General features: G+C 48.8%; 2 protein-coding genes across 2 annotated transcripts in view; both read right to left on the bottom strand.

Moving 5' to 3' along the window:
* Window positions 1-217: 217 nt before the first annotated feature.
* LOC130034934 (NUT family member 2G-like) lies at window positions 218-10,248 on the bottom strand. The gene is made up of 8 exons (XM_056126446.1): window positions 10,233-10,248; window positions 7,584-8,085; window positions 6,876-7,004; window positions 6,395-6,497; window positions 5,686-5,964; window positions 4,912-5,028; window positions 4,432-4,497; window positions 218-367 (listed from the first exon to the last, which is right to left on the bottom strand). The coding sequence occupies exons 1-8, from the start codon at window positions 10,246-10,248 to the stop codon at window positions 218-220; spliced, it is 1,362 nt and encodes a 453-aa protein (XP_055982421.1).
* Window positions 10,249-10,272: 24 nt separating this feature from the next.
* The window catches only part of LOC130034933 (NUT family member 2G-like), a 92,004-nt gene continuing 80,956 nt past the window's right edge, over window positions 10,273-21,320 (bottom strand). The window contains exon 9 of the mRNA XM_056126445.1: window positions 10,273-10,311. Coding sequence (XP_055982420.1) covers window positions 10,273-10,311 — 39 coding nt within the window. The remainder of the gene's footprint in view (window positions 10,312-21,320) is intronic.

The raw sequence follows: 21,320 nt of genomic DNA, 5'->3' as shown, positions 1-21,320 counted from the left end.
GACCTGCAGTGACCGAAGAACATTCTGTCCCTGCTCTCTGCCCCAGTCCTCAGCATTCTTACTGGAGCCTCACACGTGCCACCATCTCTGTGGTTCCGTCCATCTGTTATGATCGCAAACCCAAGACTGGAAAAGCAAAGCAAAACCAAATAAAGGCTCACCTTGCTCTGAAATTGGTGCATGTCCCTTCCTGTGGACTGGTCATCTGAACCCCTGGTCAAGGAAAGAAGTCTGGCAGGAAGGCTGACTGGCAGGAGGGCAGGCCACTGAGGCCACTGGCACCTGCTAAAAGAGTTGTCTGTGTCCACGTTGGTAGACTCTCCTCTGTGTCGAAGGTGAGCATATCTTCCCAGATGATGATCAATCTCTACCATCCCTCAGAAACAATAGGACAGGCCCATAACGCAAATGATGAAAACATCTCTGGAACCTGGAGGTCTGAGATGCAGAGGCAGCAGGGCTGATCGCACCCGAAGCCTCTCCACTTCATGTGTGGGTGCCTCTGTGTGAGTCCATGTCTCTTCTCATCAGGACACCAGTCCTGTTGGGTTTGGGTATTTATCAGTGATCTCTTTCCTGTTAATCACCCCTTTGAAAGAACTGACCTCCATGGGTCTGGGAGCTCTTAGAGCTGTTTGGGGGCATGTTCAGCATGCATCATTGGGTGCAGCCCTGGAGGCACCCTGGCACTGAATTGCCATTGAATTGGCCAAGAAATGCCAGTGATGAAGTTTACATAGGTGTGCATATATCTATCCCTCAGATGTGGCATATAAAGAGTTGTAATAAGGAAATAATAAATGCCAGAGACAATAAAAACTAAGGAAGAGTTTAGAGAGTGGAGTTTCCTGGGTGGCAGGGGAAGATGGTCTGGGGGAGAGGGGACTGGAGCCATGGCTGGGGAGGGCAGTGGGCACTCTGGTGCTGGTGAGGTGAAGGGACACTGTGTCATGGACCCCTACCACTGTAGCAGTGGGCAGTGCTGAAAGGAGGTAAAGGGATACTCATGATACCCTGTCAGTAACAGTATTGCAAACCACACTGCCTAAAAGGGAAGTGAGAGGGTGTGGGGGGGAGACAGACAGACAGACAGATAGACAGGCGCTCTTGTGCTGGTGTGTAGGACACTGTGTCCATGGTCCCCTATCACTGTAGCAGTGGGTAGTGGGCAGTGGGTGCTCTGGTGCTGGTGTGTAGGACACTGTGTTCATGGACCTCCATGACTGTAGCAGAGGGCGGTGGGCACTCTGGTGCTGGTGTGGTGGAGAGACACTCTGTCCATGAAACCCTATCGCAGTAGCATTAGAAATCATGGTACCGAATGTTTTAAAAATATAAAGAATCCCTCATGGTGCCCCCAGACCTCCTGAGCGTTCCTTGGGAAGACCCCCCCACCAACCCCAAGAGAGACCCTGAAACCAGACCAATGGCTGCACATGCGTACTGAGGGGCGCAAAGGCCATGTGCTGCCAGACACACGCCCAGCCCAGCACCACTTTCAGGGGGGTGTCCTGTCCTCCTGCAGGCCCAGCAGCCAACATAGCCTTCCAGGGGAGCACAGCCGAGGTGCCCCGGCCTCTGCCCAGGCGCAGCACCCGCAGAGGGGCAGTCCTGTATGGGCCAGCAGACGGGCACCTTCTGAGGCAATAAGGCCCCAGGAAGCCCCAGACGTCTGCCAGGGTTTAGCAGCAGTGCAGGGTAAGCTCACAAGTTTGGTCCCCGGGACAGCGTATGTTCACTGGAGCAGTCAAGAGTGACTCCTCAGCGGGGCTGGAGCAATAGCACAGCGGGTAGGGCGTTTGCCAACCCGGGTTCGATTCCCAGAATTTCATATGGTCACCTGAGCACCGCCAGGGGTGATTCCTGAGTGCAGAGCCAGGAGTAACCCCTGTGCGTGGCCGTGTGAGACCCAAAAAGCTTCCTCTCCTTCAAACAGAAAACAAATAAACAAACAGAAACAAAGAGTGACTCCTCAGTACAGAGCCATGAGGAGCCTGAGCACTTCTGGGTGTGACCCAACTGCCCCCAAATTGTTTTAATAATTCTGTTTGGGGGGTACATGTTATTCACTTTCATCCCCACTAACGTGTCCAAACACCTCTGCCACTGCCTTTTTGTCATTTCTAGTTCGTCCCTTCCCTCTCTGCAATGTAATTTTACGTGAATTCAAATTCACTAAATATTTTAAGAAACACATTTTATGCTTAACTTTTCATTAGTAATAGCACCGTAGCACTGTCCTCCCGTTGTTCATCGATTTGTTTGAGCAGGCACCAGTAATGTCTCACAACAAATGTGAGACTTGTTGTTACTGTGTTTGGCATATCGAATATGCCACGGGGAGCTTGCCAGGCTCTGCCATGTGGGCGAAATACTCTCGGTAGCTTGCCGGGCTCTACTAGGGGCAGAGGAATCGAACTTGGGTCAGCTGTATGCAAGGCAAACACCCTACGCGCTGTGCTATTGCTCCAGCCCTCATTAATAGTAGCACTGTCCTCCCGTTGTTCATCGATTCCCTCAAGCGGGCACCAGTAATGTCTCACAACAAATTGTGAGACTTGTTGTTACTGTTTTCGGCATATTGAATACGTCATGGGGAGCTTACTAGGCTTTGCCCAGTGGGCGAGATTCTCTTGGTAGCTTGCTGGGTTCTCCGAGAGGGGCGGAGGAATCGAACCCAGGTCAGCCATGTTGGCCGCCTACAAGGTAAACACCTTACCCACTGTGCTATTGCTCCAGCCCGTTAATAGTGATAAGTGCAGAGAATTAAAATGTTTAACACTGAAGAGTTGTTTTCCTACTGTTTCTCAATAATTAGAGTTGTAACTAGTTTTTAAAAACTAGTAGTCTAATTCCCTGAGAATCTCTAAGGTCCTGAGTTTCAAATATCTTGTCACTGAAAATGAAGAATGGTTCTCAAACACCTTCTCTACAGGTACCAGGACCATATTTAAATGGTAAAACACTTAACAATGAAATCAGTATATTAAATCGGCCCCCTTTATTATTATTATATGATTATTTGGTTTTGGGGGTACACCTGGTATACTCACATCTTACTCCTGGATCTCTGAACAGACTCATTTATCACAGTGTGGGGGCTATATGGGGTGCTGGGAATTGAGTGCATGGATTGGCTATGGGCAAGGCAGGCGACATATCTGCTATACTATCCCTCCCTCTTATTTTTTAAAGAGTGATGGCAAATGTTCAAATATGTCTGGTTACAAAAACATTTAAATTCAATGATGTCAAATCAAAGCATGGTACATTTTATGTGAGTGAAGAATATGATATGCAAATACCCAATGAGCTTTAATTTTTTATTTGATCCAGGCTAATGCAGCAAGATGAGAGCCTTGTCTATGCCCTCAGGATGGTGTGGGCCTGCAGGTGACTGAGCACATCTTCCTCCAGATGGGAAGGACTCCTCCACTCTCCAGGGAGCACAGTACTCTCAGGGTTCCCCCCTCCCCTGTGATTCCCCTCACCCTTTGTGCTCTCAGGCCTCCCAAGGAGCACAAGTGAGAGGACAGACACTGAGATGTTTCCAATGAACTGAACTTTATTCACTATTTACACAATGACACAAAGAGGCTGCTCCAGTCAAACCCCCATTCTAGGTACAACCCCTGCCATTCCAGAGCAGGCTTAGCTGAAGATCATGGGGAGCACAAGGCTTCTGGGTGCAGCCAGACCCTGGGAGGTGGTCAGGAGGAGCCCCCCGATATCCTACTGTCTCTTGTGCCCCTTCCCCCTCCTCTGGGCCATGGCAGGCTGGCACTTTCTCTTGGGGGGCAGGGAGGGGCCCTCCAGCTCCACAGTCAAGGCTGAGCCAGTAGACACCGTGGGGTGCCCCCTGGGACAGGGGGTCTTCTTAGCAGTGCGCCGCCTTGGGCCCCCACACAGAGGATTCTTCCTGGTAGGGGCCTTAGACTTGAAGGCCCTTGTGCGAGTGGATGGGAGCTCGGGAGTCCCCTGACCTCCAGGCAGGTGGGGGCCAGTGTCGGGGCCAGTGTCAGGGCCAGGGCTCCTGGGTAAGCCCCAGGGCAGCAGGCTGTAGTGAGAGGTTAGGAGGAAGGACAGGCTGGTCAGGTCCTCTTCCTCCTTACTAGAGCCCTCTGCTGGCCCAGGAGACCCCTGGCCAGGAAGGGCCTCGCCCAGCATGCGGGGAGCCCTGCTGTCCAGAGTGGGTGCAGTGAGGCTGGGACAGGGGGCCGGTCCTGCCTGCAGTGGTGGAGACTCCAGGCTCCCCAGAGAGAGGACAGAGGCTCCAGGTGCCATCCCAGTGGCCTCGGCCCGCCCAGGCCGTGAGGCGTGTCCAGAGTCAGTCTCAGATTCAGCGCTGGCCCCTGGCCTGTGGCCCCAGGTAGGTGTTGGGGTGCAGTAGCCTGCTGCACTCTCAGCTGGACTCGAGTCCTTTAGGGACACCTGGTGTTGGGGACGAGCCTTCATGACCTCCTTGTCCTGCGGGGTCTGCAGACGCTTTTCCACAAGCTGGGGAGAGAAGGAACATTGTGGGCATGTGGGGGTGCAGGGTGGGTCAGAGAGTGACCCTGATTCCTCCCGAAACAGAAAAACCAGATCTCTGTCCCACTAAGGGTCCTCACCCCATATTCACGTCCTCCTCTCACCTGAGGACTCAGAGGGAGGCGCCTGGTCATGACATGGGCAGGGAGGCCACCAAGTGACCAAGACCCAGGGCGCTAGGGCGCCCCTCCTGACTCACGACCCACCTGCTGCTCTGAGTGCCCTGGGCCCTGTCCACTGTGTCCCCTGCAGGGTCTCTTTCCCAGGAATCATGTGAAATATGCCTCCTGTTTGTCCTGATTTGCTGCCCACTAACTTACAGGAATCCCTCGCATTACTCCCCTGGGCCCCACATGGACCTCAGAGACCCATCTGTCTCACCTGTGCGGGGGTGAGTCCTTCCTCCTCCTCCAGCTCCTCAGCCAGGGCCAGGAAATCCAGCTGGGACTCTGGGGAGACCAGGTACTCCAGGAAGCTGGGATGAAGGATCGCCTCAGCCTGGGAGAGGGAAGCAGGGGTGAGGGTCCTCGTAGGGAACAGGAGGGAATGAGGAAGCAAACACACCTGTCCCCAGCACAGTGCAGGGGCTTGAACAGCTGCACAAAGTCAAACACAGACCCACACCGGGAGAACTCACACACATACACACACACATACACACACACACACAGATGCAAACACACCCTCACCCACAAAGGCACACCGACTATTCACCTACTTTCACAGAGAAGCACATGTAAACACACATGGATTCATGCAAACACCTGACACAAAGACACACACTCTTCCACCTCTAGGTACATGTACATGTATCTGCACGTGTCTGCACAGAGCCCACACAGTACACACAGAGGTAGACACAGAGATGTTCACACATTGACCAAACCCAAAAAGGCACAGAAAGAGCCAATGCTTATACACAGAGAGACACACGTGCACACATGCGCACAAACACAAGCAGAAATATCTAAACACAGGTGTGCATTTACACACAGAGCTCAAAGCAGAGACCGCACATCACTGCCAAGCCCTAGACAGAAGCAGCCCTGCCCCCTCCCGACCCCACAGCAGCATGGACGCGGGGTCCCCTCACATCCCTCTCTTCTTCCTTCCTCCTCAGCCTGTGTCCCCAAGAAGGCCAGACCCCAGGCCCACCTTGGTGACAAAGGCCTCCTGGGAGCACAGCTCGTACACATAGCTCAGGAGCCCCGGGTCAGGGCAGGTCCCAGCCTCCTCCTGCTGCTCCTCCCTGTCCACTGCCCGTCGGCTGAGGTGCGCCCTGCAGACTGAGTCGGGGGCCTTTAGCAGCTCGTCCATGATGTCCATGTACTCCTGCACGGCCTCAGGAGGGATCTCCTCGGGGGCCTTGGACTTGGGGGGCTGCTGAGGTTTGTGTGTCTTGGGGCGGGCTGCCCGGGCCTGGGGTCTGGCCTTCTTGGGGACACAGGCTGAGGAGGAAGGAAGAAGAGAGGGATGTGAGGGGACCCCGCGTCCATGCCCTCAGACACACAGCACTGAGCACAGAGTTGGGGACGGGTCCCTGTAGGCTGGATCAGGGCCCTAGAATCCAGTGACTGTGTGAGGGATGAGGTGACCCTCAACGGGAGGATTGACCAACTGTGTCCCCAGGGTCTCCGACCCCACTTCAAAGGTGAATCTGACGCCTCAGGCAGCGTGGGGTGTGCTAGGAGAGGGAGAAACCAGTGGACAGGAAGCCGCTGACCACAGGTCTGGGGGTCATCGGGAGAGTGAAGGCTCCCTGTCAGGTCAAGACCCACGAGGGCCTTCCCAGGTCCTGTGGCCCTTAGCTGGGAGCAGGGTCCGTACCTGTCTGCTGGTCTGGCGGTGGGCCTGGAGCCCCCTGAGGCCCAGGCCTGGGTGGGGCGGGGAGTGGCAGGCCCTGCACCCCGTTCGTCCACTGCAGTTTCTGCACCTCCATCTCCTCCTCGGCCTCGAACTCCATGAACCTGGTGTGGGGAACACAGGCCCTGATGAGTCGGGTTGAACGGGACTGAGCAGGATGTGTAAGGGACAGGGGATGCTCATGGCCCAGTCCCCAGGAGGGTAGCGAATGGGGTGGACACGGACCCCAGCACCCCCAGCGATCCCCCACATTGGCCCTGGAGGGTCACAGGAGGTCAGGGACTGTGACCCTCAGACTGTGGTCAGGAGCCCCAGAGTGGGCTTGGGAAAAGTGTCCCAGCTCCGGGAGGAACAAGTTTCCGCAGTGGAAGGGTCTCCCGGGGCTGCCAAGCCCTCCCTTCCCCTCGGCCATCTGGGACCAGCCCCTGAAGCTCGGGCCTGCAGCCACCCTGACCCCCACTCTCTGCTCAGGCCTGACTCACTTGGCCGCCATGTCGTAGTAGATCATGCGGTCATAGTTGCTCTTGCCCTGCCATTCCTGCAGGGCCCGGTGCAGGCCTTCCTCCAGGCTCATGGTGGGCTTCAGGCGGGCCAGGGTGCGCAGCACCGGGCTGCAAGAACAGGCTCGGTCAGGCTCTGCGTCTGCCGGGAGCCCCCGCCGCCCCACACCCATGCCTTGACCCCCGATATCGGCCTGATCTCCCCTCCCAGAGTGGACTCTGCCTCCTATACCCCAGTCCAGTGGCCCTGCTGGCATCCACTCTTAGCTCTGGGGATACGTCATGAGACGCCAAGGCCGAGCAGTCATGGCCTGTCTGAATTCTGTCACATCTGTGCTGTGTCTGGTCTTGGGAACGGAATGTCTGCCCTTCAGACCACAGGTCGGGACCAACCCTGATGAGGGGACTGAGGTGAGGCTTAGGGCATGGCTGGTCACTACGGGCCTTTGAGCCAGAACCCCAGGATGGCATTCCTGAGTACAGCCAGTGAGTGGGGCTGTGCTGAGGTGCTGGGCAGTGTGGCCACCGGTCCTACAGGCCATGATGCACTGAGGGTGATTCCTGTATGTGCTATCCCTGGGCACAGGGTCCTCATCCTTCCTCCAGCTCTCCCATGGACCCTACCCTGGGTGTCACCCCAGTCCCCTCCTGGGAAACTCCCATTAGCTCTAGGACCCCCGAGGGACTCACATGAAGAAGCAGGAAAGGGCCTCAGTGTCCGGAGTCTGAGGAAGGTACCTCCGGGCCAGGGCCTTGAAGCGCTGCCAGCGCCGGAAGTTCTCGTAGACGCTGTTGGGGTTTCTGGAGCTTTTAGGCGGTGACTGGCTCCGGGTGGCCGCCGGACCACTGTCCCCACAAACCCACTGGGTCAGTGTCCCACTGCTGGATGGGAGGGTGATGGGGGCCACCTGGGCCACTGGCAGTGGAGCCTGTGGACGATGGTCTTCTGTCCCAGCCTGGGTGACAGTAGTAGCTGGGGTGGGCATAATTGTCTCCGGCCCAGAGGACACCAAGTAGAGTGGTGCAGGATGCCCGGCCACCGCAGTAGGAGCTTCTGTGGTCCCCCAGTTGAGTGGAGCCTGTGTCAGGATGACAGGCTGGTTCTGGGATGACTCCACAAGCCCCACTTCAGGGCTGACCTGGATGATGACCTTGCAATGTCCAGGGTTGTGGGGGCCAGGACCGGCAGCTCCTGCCACCACGGGCATCATGGGAAAAGGTGACAGCACCAGAGGGTTGCCGGGAACGCTGGTCGAGGTCACCAGAGGGGGCATCTGGATCGGCTCCCAGGGTGGTGGCTGGGGGGGCCCTGGATTGAGAAAGGGCAAGACCCGACCCTGAAGACACCGAGGAGAGGAGGGAGGGGGAATGAGAGGGGGATGGTACAGGGAGCAGCGGTGCCTCATTGGCTTAACCATCTCTAGATCAGGCCCTTTGATGGGAATGAGGCAGCATGCCCTGTCTCAGCCCTGAGTTGCTGACACAGGCCATCCTTCCCCTCCAACTGCGTTATGCTTTGTGGAGATCCTAAGGCCAGGGTCCTTGTGTCCTGGGATGGCCTCTGTGCTGACCACACTGACCTCTCACACCCTGCCCTCCAGCCACTTTGGAGCTTCCCAACATGTACCTGGACACACTGGTCTGTCGGCAAGAGACCCTGCAGGGTCAGTCACAGAGACTGGACCAGCCGCACCACAGGTGCTCAGCACCTACAGGGTCCCATGACAACAGAGTCTAAAGGACAGACTGTCTACTCAGGCTGTAGGCTCATCAGGGCCTCCTGCTTCACTAAGAAGGCAAACACCTCTGAAAATGTGTTCTTCCCAAGAAGTGCCCAGGACCCAGACAGGAGCACAATACCCACTGCCTAGCCTGTGCACAGTAAACCCACAGTCAACCCTCCACACTGGCGGGTGTTGCCACCCTGTCTCTCGAACACTTAGTCACAGTTTCTACCTCCAACATTCTCTTCCCACGAGAGTGGCCTGGAAAGTGGTCCTGGGCTCCATGAGTTACGCCAGTTCCATCAGGGACGATGGCAAGGATGGAAAAGGTCAGAGATTTCACCAGTCAGACTCTGGGAGGTTTCCAGAGTTCTGGAGCTGGTGGTCATGGTAGATTGAAAATTGGTGACATCTTCTAAATAATCTAAGACTTTATCCCAGTGACAGGATCCTAAACATCAGGCATAAACCAGGTGCCAGGAGAGAGAAAATTGTCTGCAACCATACTTGCACACGAGGAATTCAGGCAGAGACTGGTCCTAGAGACGCCCTAGAGCCTGTGTGCATCACGCTCAAGACAGAGGCCCTGAGGCTCCAACTGCTCTGAGGATGCTATCATTTTGCCTCAGCACATTCCACCTCCCCTCAAGGAACAGACCTTCACAGGCTTTACTCAGGAAAACCCAACAAATCACACCCACAGACATAGAGACACCCCCTCACACACCCCCACACATTCTCTCCCTCCCTTCCTCCCTCTCTCTCTCTTTCTCTCTCTCTCTCTGTCTCTCTCACACACACACATTCATCTCTACCCCCCTCTAGGGTATGAGGGGGGATGTGATTACCAATCATTCTTCACCTCAGAGCTCAAATGCAGACTGGTCCCCATGAAATGCCAGACCATGGAAGAACAAACTTCACCAAAAGAACAATCCAGAACAACTCAAGAGTCTGAGTCATAACTACGCTGAAGTCACCTGTCTCCCAGTCTGCTGACCCAGGACAGCTACTGGGCTCAGCCAGGAGAGAGTTCCCATCCGCAGGGGGGTCAGGCTCTGACTGTGGCAGTTAGCCACTTGTAGCCCAGCTCTGGAGTGGACGCATCATGGCAGAAGTGCACACAGACAACCTCACTCAACAAGGTTCAGGCTGGACCATCTCTGCTGAGCTGCCCACATCAGGTTGAGCTCAGCCCAAGTCCAAATCCTTCTAAACTTATTCTAGAGCACAGGAGGGGACAAGGACTCAGCATGCCTCGGTGTTCCCTGTGCCACCACCAAACAGACCCTCCATACACACGACAAATGGCCTTGTTCCCCCATCCACAAGCAGGGACACTCACACACAAAGCAACAATATGCCTGCTACCTCCCTCTGTCCATACCCATGACCTTCCCCCTGTCATTTGACACACCTCCACGGATGCCCTCCCAGTCCCCTCAGGTCCTCCTGGGCTCCCATTGCTGTGCAGGTGAGCTATCTATGGAGCCCAGGCCTTTCTCCTCTTTTACCCCTTCAAAACTTGGTGTCCCCAGTCAGGATAACTCTGAACCCAAAGGCTTTCAAGGTGGCAGAGACTTTCTCACATACACAGACACCCTCACAGGCTTACCTCCTTCTGACGCCATCCCCGTAGACGAGGCCAGAGGCCACTACAGCTTATCAGCCTTCACAATGGCAAAAGGCAGGACCTGTATCAGACAGTGAACTGCTCACGCAGATGCTCAGGATCCGAGTGGGTGAGGGAGAGGTTTGGATTCAAACCTCAGAATGTTGGGCCAAGACATTCTGCAGTGGGGGAGGGGAGGGCCAGGAGGGCCTGGCTGGGGAAACATTCCATGAAGGGCTCTGATTGGTGGGCCAGAACCAGATCTTTCCTTCAAACTGGTCAGTGGCAGCGCTGCTCACATGGCCTCTTCTAGCAACTTAGACAAAGTTTCCCCATTCTCAGCACACAGGTTGGCTTGGTCTTTGCTGGATCTCAATACTTTATCCACCAGTCTAGTTGTGTGCCCCTCAAATCTCTCTCCTTCCTCTCTCCCTGTTGACCTCCTTCAACAGAGGCTACTCTTTCTTTGAAAAATTCAGTCATTAGTGATTTGTGAACCCAATGGAGGTCACAATTTGAGAGGAGTTTTCCCCAGCAAAAGCAGTGGGTTTTGCTTTATTGTTTGTTTGTTTCCTGATCATTCATTAGGGTCCAGTCCCTAGGACTGAAAGGAATGTAGATTTGTCTAGCATGTTTGACTAACATTTTCAAAGTTTCTTTCTACTGGAAGCTCTTACCCTTCCTGGAATAGCCATGAAGCCTCAAGTTGAGACAATGACCAGACTCAAACTTACTTCTTTGCATTTGCTATTCATTTTATGGATGATCTGCCTCCTAAATATAATGTTGAATTGAGGAATATCTTTCATTGTTCAAAGCTAAGTTTTGCCAAAGGCTCAATGATGTGTGTTTAATGCAGTGCTGGGTGTTCCCTTCAACTTTCTCTGATTAGTACAATGCTCTCTCCCACACAGAACTGGTATTCTGTTGTTAACATATTTCTAGACATGCACTATTTGCTGAAACCCAAAAAGTATCCCATTTTTATGAACTCATAATTGTTTTCCTCTCTGGTTAAAAGTACATGTATGTTCTACCCGCTGGCATGTGCAGTGATTTCTTTATATTGTTTAAACGGCTTCTCTCTCCTTTAGGAGACTCCATCCCCACAGCACAAACTTCTGCCATTCCTAACTGAATCCTTACACTGCCTGGCAATTCAGTGGCCGATGGAATAGGGAGGTCTGAATTAGGAAGTGGAGAAGAATGGATGTGCAACTGACTTCAATATTCAGATCCTCAACAAAGTTACCTTCTACATAATTTTTTCCATGGTTGGGAAACCCTGAGTTCAGATTTCCTCTACACTCTTTTCTCCAGTGTTTATAAGAAAGAGAGTTTTCAGTCTAATTTTGGAACAATTTATAAGATCTTCCCAAACTCTCAGTCTGAAAGGTTTTGGGATTATGCATTTAAATCCAACATTCATTGCACTGTTTGGTCGCTATGGAGGGAATGTCCTGCTACGTCCATAGCCGTCAGATCATTCCATTCTCTGCAGCACCGAGGCTGCCTTTGCAGACACCGATCTCTGGACGGTTCCCAGCAGCTGCTCTGTGCACTCTACATTGGTTCAGTAGGGATATCCAAGTCATAAGAATTCTATCAACATCAGGAACATCCTTCCCCAAACGATGTTGGACACAGGAAACACAGGAAAGTCCAGACATTTCTTGGGACTTCCACTTCGGTCACGAAGAACCTAGACTTGATTTTCAGCCAAGGATTCCTCATGAGATGGATTTTGAGATTGAACTTTGTCCTCGGGCATCAATCAAGGCTTTATGTTTGCTTCCTTGCTGTGTCCTGAAAAGCCACCAATAATTATGGAGACGCTTGCGCGTGACTGGCGGACGTTACCACCCACCGTGGCCAGTAGGTGCGCGCGCGTCGGGGCTGTCCTGGGTCAGTTCTAAGCAGTTAGAGGTAACGGACACGCACGCGCACCTGCATCTCTCGCGGGGTCTGCAGCCGCCAACGTCCTACAGGCTATGGGTGTAATGATGCCCCAAAAGGGAATCATTACACCTTTGGGATATTCGCACCCATGCCTGTGTCGGGCTCAACAGAGTGGTGTGTGGCCCTGTCCAGCTCTCTGCGGTGGCGCGTCTCCCCCAGGCTGTGGGCACTGCCGCACACCTGCGCCAGGTCGTTTCTGGATCCGGATGCTGACCGCCAGGGAGGTAAAGGCGTCTTGGGACAAATCTAACTGCTGCTTGGGGCCAGAGCGATAGTGCAGCGGGGTAGGGTGATTGCCTTGCACGTGGCCAACCTGGGTTCCATCATAGTCATTCCTGATGGTACCCTGAGTACCGCCAGAGTAATTCCTGAGTGCGAAGCAATTACTGAGCATAGCTAGTGTGCCTGAAAACCAAAACAAAACAAACCTCTGCTGCCTTGTGAGCCAGTTTGGAGTGATGCAAAAGCCAGCCGAAAGTTGTTCCTAATTTGAAATCCTTATTCCTAGAGCAAGAAGTGTCTCAGGTCACAGCAGTACATGGGGAAAATGTACTAGTGCTAACACATCTCCTCAGAGCTTCACTTTTCTTTTCCTAAAAGAATTAGAAACCAAGATCTGTGTTTCAGCACTTTTCAGTAAATGAAACAGTTTTGTTGACTAAGAGTAATGAAATCTTCATTACCTGAATGCCCAATTATGGTGCAGTTGGTACCTAAGTTGGCAGGAGGTGTAAGAGTTAAGCAAACATAAAAATATTTGGTCTGGGGACCGGAGTGATTGAACAGCAGGTAGGGTGTTGCCTCGAGTGCTGCTGTCTCAGGTTCAATCCCTGGCATCCCACACGGTCCCTCAAGCACTGCCAGGAGTGATTCCTGAATGCAGAGCCAGGAGTAACCCCTGAGCATCACTGGGTGTGATCCAAAAAGGTCAGAGTCAGTTGAGCAAATTAAATTGACAATGGAACTACACTTTTGGTGTATTTTTTTAGTTTGTAAAGTGTTTGCTCTTTTTCCAGGATACTGTTTGACACAGATACTTGCTTTTCAGAGAGCAATGGTGCTTCAGTCCTTGCTTCACACAAGCACATGAGTGAGATGCTGCAATCCCAGACCTCTGACAGTTCAAGCACCTTAGTTTCAAAGAAAACACTAGAAAGGCTAGTGGGTAGAGACATGGATTTTGTGTTGTTTTTTTGGGGAAGGAATCTACTGGATTAGAGGTGAGCATATTGAACCCATCAAACAAGAAGAACCCATAGTGTTGGGCGGTTCGGGTACTGGGACAATGCTACTTCTGGTTCCTTTACCCCACCAGGACTTTGTCAGGGGAGGATATGTCTGCTATCAAAAGGGCGAGCAAAGAGCAATTGGAAAGAGTCTTGCAAAACCTCAGCGAGGAGGAAGATGCTGTATGGGCACAGAGAAGACTGCAGTTTGATCCTCTCCTGGGAGTAGCCAGGCACGGAAGCTTTTACTGCTTCCCCTTCAGGACACAGAAAAGGGTGAGGGTGAAGGGTCAGCATCCTTCATTTTCCTTCTGAGCCTCTTTAGGAATTTACGGTGCCTGTGTACTGGGGGAAGTAAAGTTCAGTGTGGGTGTGTTTGCAAATGAAGTACAGGCGTAGTATTCATGCGATATGGTTTTCATCCCGTGTTCCATGTAGTTCCATGTAGTTCCATGTAGTTTCCATGTAAATACAGTATTCATGCGATATGGTTTTCATCCTGTGTTCCATGTAGCCTCACCCCTAAGGACATACATGTTGCCATCAGTAACTATAGACCAATCTTTATTTTTATGGAGTTATTGGTTTTTTAGACTTATATATTTTGGATATCAATTTCTTTATCAAAAGTATAGGTTGCAAATGTGTTTTTCCCTCTCAATAAGATACCTTTTAATTTTAGCCTTTTTTTCTTTTTTTTTTTGCCATACAAAAGCTTTTTAGTTTGGTGTGGTCCCATTTGTTTATTTCTGCTCTTGATTTCTTTGTCCAGTGGAATCACTAATAACACTTCTGAAGTCCCTATCCAAAATAGTTCTGTATGTTTTCTTCAATGTATTTTGTAGATGCTGGACTAATTTTGAGATCTTCACTCCAAGATGATTTTTTTGGTAGAAACTGGTGGAACTGAGAGCTGGGCGTTTGAGCAGCAGGAGTAAAGTTTCATGTCTCACCAAATATTTGGTAAAATCATCATCGAAACTACCCTTTATTGGGCTTTACTTTGCTGGGAGATTTTTCATGACTGACTCATTAAACTTAGAAGTAATAGATCTTTCAAAATCCTTTTTTCACCCATAATCTATTTTTCAATATCTGTTGGTGTAGAGTTGTTCTCAGTAGCCTGATTTTCCTTTGCATTTCTGTTACTGATTTAAATGTCTCCTCTTTTCATTTAAAGTTTGTCATTTCAGCAGATCTAAGTGTTGGGGTAAAATCCCAAATAATAATGGTGTGTCTGGTGTCAAAATGTTGAATGTGATCAAAGTAGAGAGAGAGAGGAATGTGGAAATCATCTGCCCCACAGGTAAGGGGAGGGTGTGGTATGGGGTTATTCTGGGGTTTTTGGTGGTGGAGAATGGGCACTGGTGAGGGTACGGGTGTTTCATCGTGTGACCGAGACTTAAACCCAAAAGCTTTGTGACTGCTCTCACAGTGATTCAATGGATAACATTGTAAATAATAAAAAAAAGAAAAAGTAAGGTGGAGTTCATGCCCAATTCAGTCAGCTGATCAGTGGCTGGGTAAATAGTAGTACTCCTACATGAAAAAGAAGGGGGAAAAAAGTTTGTCATTTAAGGTCATTTCTCTTTTCCCCATGGAACGATAGCACAATGGTAGGGTGTTTGGCTTGCGTGCAGCCAGCCCGGCTGATTTGGGTTTGATTCCTCCACCCCTCTCAGAGAGCCCAGCAACCTCCTGAGAGTATCTTGCCTGCACAGCAAAGCCTGGCAAGCTCCCTGTGATGTATTCAATATGCCAAACACAGTACGAACAAGTCTCAAAATGGAGATGTTACTGGGCCCTCTCGAGCAAATCGACAAACAAGGGAGGACAGTGGAAAGACAGTGTCTCTTTTCCCCCTTGTTAATTTTGTTTATCTTTCCAGAACCAATGTTTGGGTTGGTCTGTCTTTTCCCTTTTATTTGAAAATTTTGTTGCTTGCTAATGTGGACCTTTATTTTTGTATTTTCTTTTTTAAAAATACTATTTTAATTGATTTAACGCTGCCGTATTGGGGGGTCTTTCAGGGTCAGGGGAATGAGGACCATTGTATTTATGTTTTTGGCATAACAAATACGCCATGGTTAACTTGCCAGGCTCTGCTATGCGGGCAGGATACTCTGCGTAGCTTGCGGGGGTCTGCGAGAGGGATAGAGGCTTTTAGGGCAGCCTCTAATCACCCTTGCAGGTGTTTCCATGGTTCAAGCCATATTTGAACCCCATCAAATATGGTGCAGTAATCTTGGAAGATGGGTATTAAGTGTCTTATGATGTGAGGTCTGGAAAGTGGCCTGGAGCTTGACGATACCTGGGTAGTGGAGGTAGTAGGGGTTGAGACTGAAACGATCATCGAATCCCTAGCCAAACAGGGCGTTCGATCCTCCATGAACTGTATTATGGATTCACTACCAGTATCTCACCATTCTACAAGGAAGTGATCATCGACATCAAGAGAGGGGTTCTGCAGGGTGATACCATTTCACCGAAACTCTTCAGTGCCACCCTGGAGAACTTCATGCGAGGAACTGGAACGGGAAGAAATGGGAGTAAAGATAGACAGTCGGCAACTACACCACCTCTGCTTCGCTGATGACATTGTTCTAATAACACCAAACATTAGCTAAGCGGCACAAATGCTGGCTGACTTCAACCGTGAGTGTGGAAAGGTTGGACTACAGCTTAATCTCACAAAGACAATGTTTATGAGAAATGGACTCGTTCCTGACATTCCATTCACTCTCCATGGAATGAACATCTCCGAATACAGCAGTTATGTGTTCCTAGGTCAAGAAGTCAACATGATGAATGACCTGGCATCTGAGTTGCACAGGAGGAAGAGAGGGGCTAGGAACACCTTCAAGAGCGTTGAAGAAATAGCTAAGAGGATGAAGAACCTCCAGCTCTGGACACATCTCTTCGATTCCACCGTTCTTCCTGCATTAAAATATCCCTCAGAGACAGGGGCCCTAAAAAAACAGGATGAGAACATTATTCAGGTCTCCCAAAGAGGAATCAAAACAGCTATGCTTGGAGTATCACGCTTCACTCAAATGAGAGAAAGAATCCAGAGTTCCAGCCTTCATCGACGATCAAGAATCAGGGACGCTGTCTCGTTTGCCAAGGTGTCGAAAATCAGATGGGCTGGACACATAATGTGATTTGGAGATGACCGCTAGACTAGAGCCATTACCAGTTGGATTCCACGGAATGTTAAAAGATCGCATGGCTGCCACCTATGAGATAGTCAGACTTCTTTATCAAGACCCTAAATGATCAGTTTGAGGCTCTTCATGTTCCTGGAGCAAGCAGACGCCATTGGCCTATACTAGTACGTGTCAGGGACAAATGGAGACATTACTAGCACCCACTCGAGCAAATTGATGAGTAACGGGCTGTCAAGTGATCAAGTGATTTTAATTTATTAGAGTTCTTTACAATACTGTTAACGAGTTTTTGCATGCGCATAATTTTAACACCTCCTTTAACATTTTTAACATCATCGCCTCTCTCCCCCTCCATCCCACCAACTCAATGTCAGGATCAGTTCTCCCATTGTGTTGCCTTTGGCCTTTTGTTGCTACCTTGCTGTGTGTCATTCAGGCCTACATATGAGCGACATCACTCTGTATCTGTCCCTTCCTTCTGTCTGACTTCACTCAGTATGACATACTCCAATGTGAACTTCTTTCTGTAGGATGACATTGCCTTGTCCTTTCTTCCTTTCTCTACAAGGAGCTTCGGTTTATTTGGTTACACCAATCACAGTGCTCCCATCACAGTGCTCCTGAGGCATTTCCATTCCATTGTGTTTATCTGTGAATTTTTCCCTATGCTCTCCTCCCCGACCAGTTAATCAGTTTTCTCCCTAATCAGACTCTGTTAACTTGTAAGGTTAGATTCCTCAGAAATCTATGATTTTATATGTATGAGTGAAATATTGCCTTTCTCCTCTCCTTATGCCTTATGAATAGTTTACTTTAAAGCAATGCCCTTTTTGTATGGATACAGGAAGACTGTTAACATTATGCTTTGTAATTTAGGATTTAATTGGCTTTGAATATTATTCACTCCCGGGCATCTGCTTTCTCGACTTAAGCCTCAGTTGCCCTTAGTTCCTAACTCCCAAAAGCAGAGTCCGGACAAGGGACTCAATGGACCCAGGGCAAGCGGTGAGCTACCCTGGCATCAAAATGGACCAGGCCAAAGTGCCACGATTCTTATCTATAAGTTAAGAGTTTGATCATAGACAAATGCAGTCATGATCCAAAAGTAACGACGAGACTAGGATCCTGCTAGGGGTGGGAAAGACTATCTGGCCTGAGCACTGTAGTCTGAGATCTGTGCCCCTTTTTTGAGTTTACACACATTTTTGGGGTGGGGGGGCAAAAATGTTTGTAATGGTAAATATTTGTAGCAACAAGTCTCAAAATGGAGACGTTACTGGACCTGCTTGTGCAAATCGAACTACGGGAGGAAAGTGACAGTGACAGTTCATCATCATACAATGAACATATGTATGATGGATACTTCATGCATTAGTTAGTCCAGCAGTGCTGAGGATTAACTACTAGCTCTGTGCACAGAAATTTCTCTTGAAAGATCAGAGGACTATATGTGGTGCTAGGAATTCAAATCCAGGTTTTTGCAAGTAAAACAAACAAGCACCTTACCCACTGTACTATCTTTCCTGCCCCATATAAACTTTCTCACTGTACAGCATCTCAGTGTTATGATTCCATTTTCATTAGTCTCTATACATTTTCCTAACTTCTACTCCACCTTTTTGTTCCATTATCTGTTCTGAAGAATGGTTTCATTTACATGTGTATGTGAACTTCCAATTTTTATTTTCTTGCTTATGTATACTTTTTGCCACTGTGTTAAGATGAGTTACTTGATGTAATTTTGATCTTCTTGAAATTTCTAAGAATCTTTTGTGGTCTGAGGTATGGTCAGTCTTGGGAAGTATTTCAAATGCACTTGAGAAGATTGTGATGCATAGAATGCTATATATATATTTATATAGCATTATATATGTGTGTGTATGTGTACTATATCAGTTTACATGTGTATTTTTGTCCTTTAGTGTTTTAAATCGGCTGGAGCAATAGCACAGCGGTAGTGTGTTTGCCTGCATGCAGGCGGCCCAACTGAGCCAGGTTCCATTCCTCCACCCCTCTCAGAGAGCCTGGCAAGTTATTGAGAGTATCTCACTTGCACGGCAAAGCCTGGCAAGCTACCTGTGACGTATTCAATGTGCCAAACACAGTAACAAGTCTCACGATGGAGACGTTACTGGGCCTGCTTGATCAAATCAATGAACAATGGGAGGACAGTGCTACAGTGTTTTAAATGTATTTTATGATTCTCTGATCACTGTTGAAGCTCTAAACTATTAATATGTTTAGTTTTCCTCTATTAGTGCTTTGATGATTAACATATAAATAAATACAATTGCAAACATAAAAATTTCCCAATAGGGGCTGGAGCGATAGCACAGCGGGTCCGGCGTTGGCCTTGCACGTGGCTGACCCATGTTCGATTCCCAGCATCCCATATGGTCCCCTGAGCACCACCAGGAGTAATTCCTGAGTGGCAGAGCCAGGAGTAACCCCTGAGCATAGCAGGGTGTGACCCAAAAAGAAAAAAATTCCAAATATTTATATTTATGCAATTACTATCCCCTTTATGTATAATGATTTCCTTGTTCTAATTTTAGCGTGTTAAAATTGTTCCATATAATTTAATGTTAGCTATTTGTGGGATTTGCTTCTTTGAATAAAACATCTTTTCCCTCATTTACCCTCAGTTTGTGTGTGTGTGTCTTAAGGGTGAAGTGTCTGTTTCCTTCTCCTGTTCAGGGAAACCTTTCCATCCTTTTTTCACCAAGTACTTTCATAGCTATTTTTCTTTGCTCCTGAGGTCCCTACTGTGTAAATGTGGGGCCCTTATGTGTTCCCAAATATCACACAAACTACATGTATTTATATTGATGCATATATATGTAGAAACATAAATTTAAATTAGAGCAGTTAAAGTCATATGTTTACAATAGTGTTAAGTTACCACATGTCACCACCCAATATATTTTTAACTACCTTTGGTGCCTTATTTCGGTTGTTTCCTTTGACACTTTCTTTAGAAATCACCTATTCATTCTTTTTACTTATCCATTATTTTTGTCTGCTGTTAAACCCTCTGTTGTTTAGTTATTCTTCATCAGTACTGATCTGTGATTGACATTGACACTTTATTATTTTTGTATATGCATTGATGTTATATATTCATTTTTGTCCTGTTTTTGACAGATACTGTCTGGGCATTTGAAATTTTTATTGATATTTCATGAATAAATTTTATGAATATTGATCATTTCTGTTCACTTTTTGATGTTTTATCTCAATCATTCTTTTGGGATATATATATCTCCTCATATATATATATATATATAGATATATATCCTCATTTTGCTTAAAACTATTCGTTTCTATTTATCAGACTAAATAATTTAGTCATTTAGTCATTAGTTCCATTCGCTCTCAACGGAAAGACCATCTCCGAATGCAGCAGCTATGTGTACCTAGGTCGAGAAGTCAACATGACAAATGACCTGGCACCCGAGCTGCACAGGAGGAAGAGAGCAGCTTGGAACGCCTTCTAGAGCGTTGAAGAAATAGCTAAGAGGACAAAGAACCTCAGGCTCCAGGCACATCTGTTTGACTCCACTGTTCTTCCTGCATTAACATATGCCTCAGAGACTTGGGCCCTACAGAAACAGGATGAGACCTCTATTCAGGTCTCCCAAAGAGGAGTTGAAAGTTTGGAGTATCACGTTTCACTCAAATGAGAGAAAGAATCCGGAGCTTCGACCTCCATCGACAATCAATAATCAGGGACGCTGTCTCCTTTGCCAAGGCGTCAAAAATCAGATGGGCTGGTCACGTAATGAGATTTAGAGATGACCGCTGTACTAGAGCCGTTACCGACTGGATTCCACGGAATGTCAAAATACCGCGTGGACGCCCACCTACCAGATGGTCAGACTTCTTCATCAAGATCGTGAACGATCGGTTTGAGGCTCTTCATGTTCCTAGAAAGAACAGAAGCCATTGGGCTACACTAGCACGCGACAGGGACAAATGGAGACATTACTGGCGCCTGCTCGAGCAAATCGACAACGGGAAGTCAAGTGATCAAGTGATCAGACTAAAGTTATATTATAGGTAGTAAAGTAGATGTAGTGGCTTAGTGTACTTTTTTTTTTTTTTTGCTTTTTAGGTCACACCTAGCAATGCACAGGGGTTGCTCCTGGCTCTGCTCTCAGGAATTACCCCTGGAGGTGCAGAGGGGACCATATGGGATGCTGGGAATCAAACCCAGGTTGGCCGAGTGCAAGGCAAATGCCCTACCCGCTGTGCTATTGCTCCAGTCCCCGCTTAGTGTACTTTGATCCCTACTTTATTTCTTGTTTTTTTCTCATATCTTTTTGATTCTATAAGCTGCTTGATCTATTCTTCATAGATTCATGGTTAACAGTGTGCTAAGAAGTGTCTGTGAAGCAAGTATGTGAAATCTGTGAAGCTCTCTATGAACAGTTGGCTTCAGGTTGAATTGGAAATGGACTCTCTCAAGTATGTCACTTATTTGAAGTATTTTTAACATTTCAAACTTAATTTAAACACTGTAATTCATAAAGTTTTTCATAATACAGTTGTTTCAGGCATTCAATGGTCCAGCACCAATCCCACCACAAGTATGACCTTCCCACAAGCTATGTTCTCACTTTCCCACTCATCCCAAGGCTGCCCCCTTAGGAGGCACAAAATAATTGACTTTATATTGCTTGTTACAACAAAATGGCAAAGTATCAAAAAATATCCCAATAAAAGAAATTTTATGAAAA

The sequence above is a fragment of the Sorex fumeus genome, unplaced genomic scaffold, assembly GCF_029834395.1.
Source record: "Sorex fumeus unplaced genomic scaffold, SorFum_2.1 ptg000063l, whole genome shotgun sequence".
In the NCBI taxonomy this organism is placed as follows: domain Eukaryota; kingdom Metazoa; phylum Chordata; class Mammalia; order Eulipotyphla; family Soricidae; genus Sorex; species Sorex fumeus.
The sequence above is the reverse complement of the archived record's forward strand: the minus strand, read 5'-3'. Positions and strand labels throughout refer to the sequence as shown.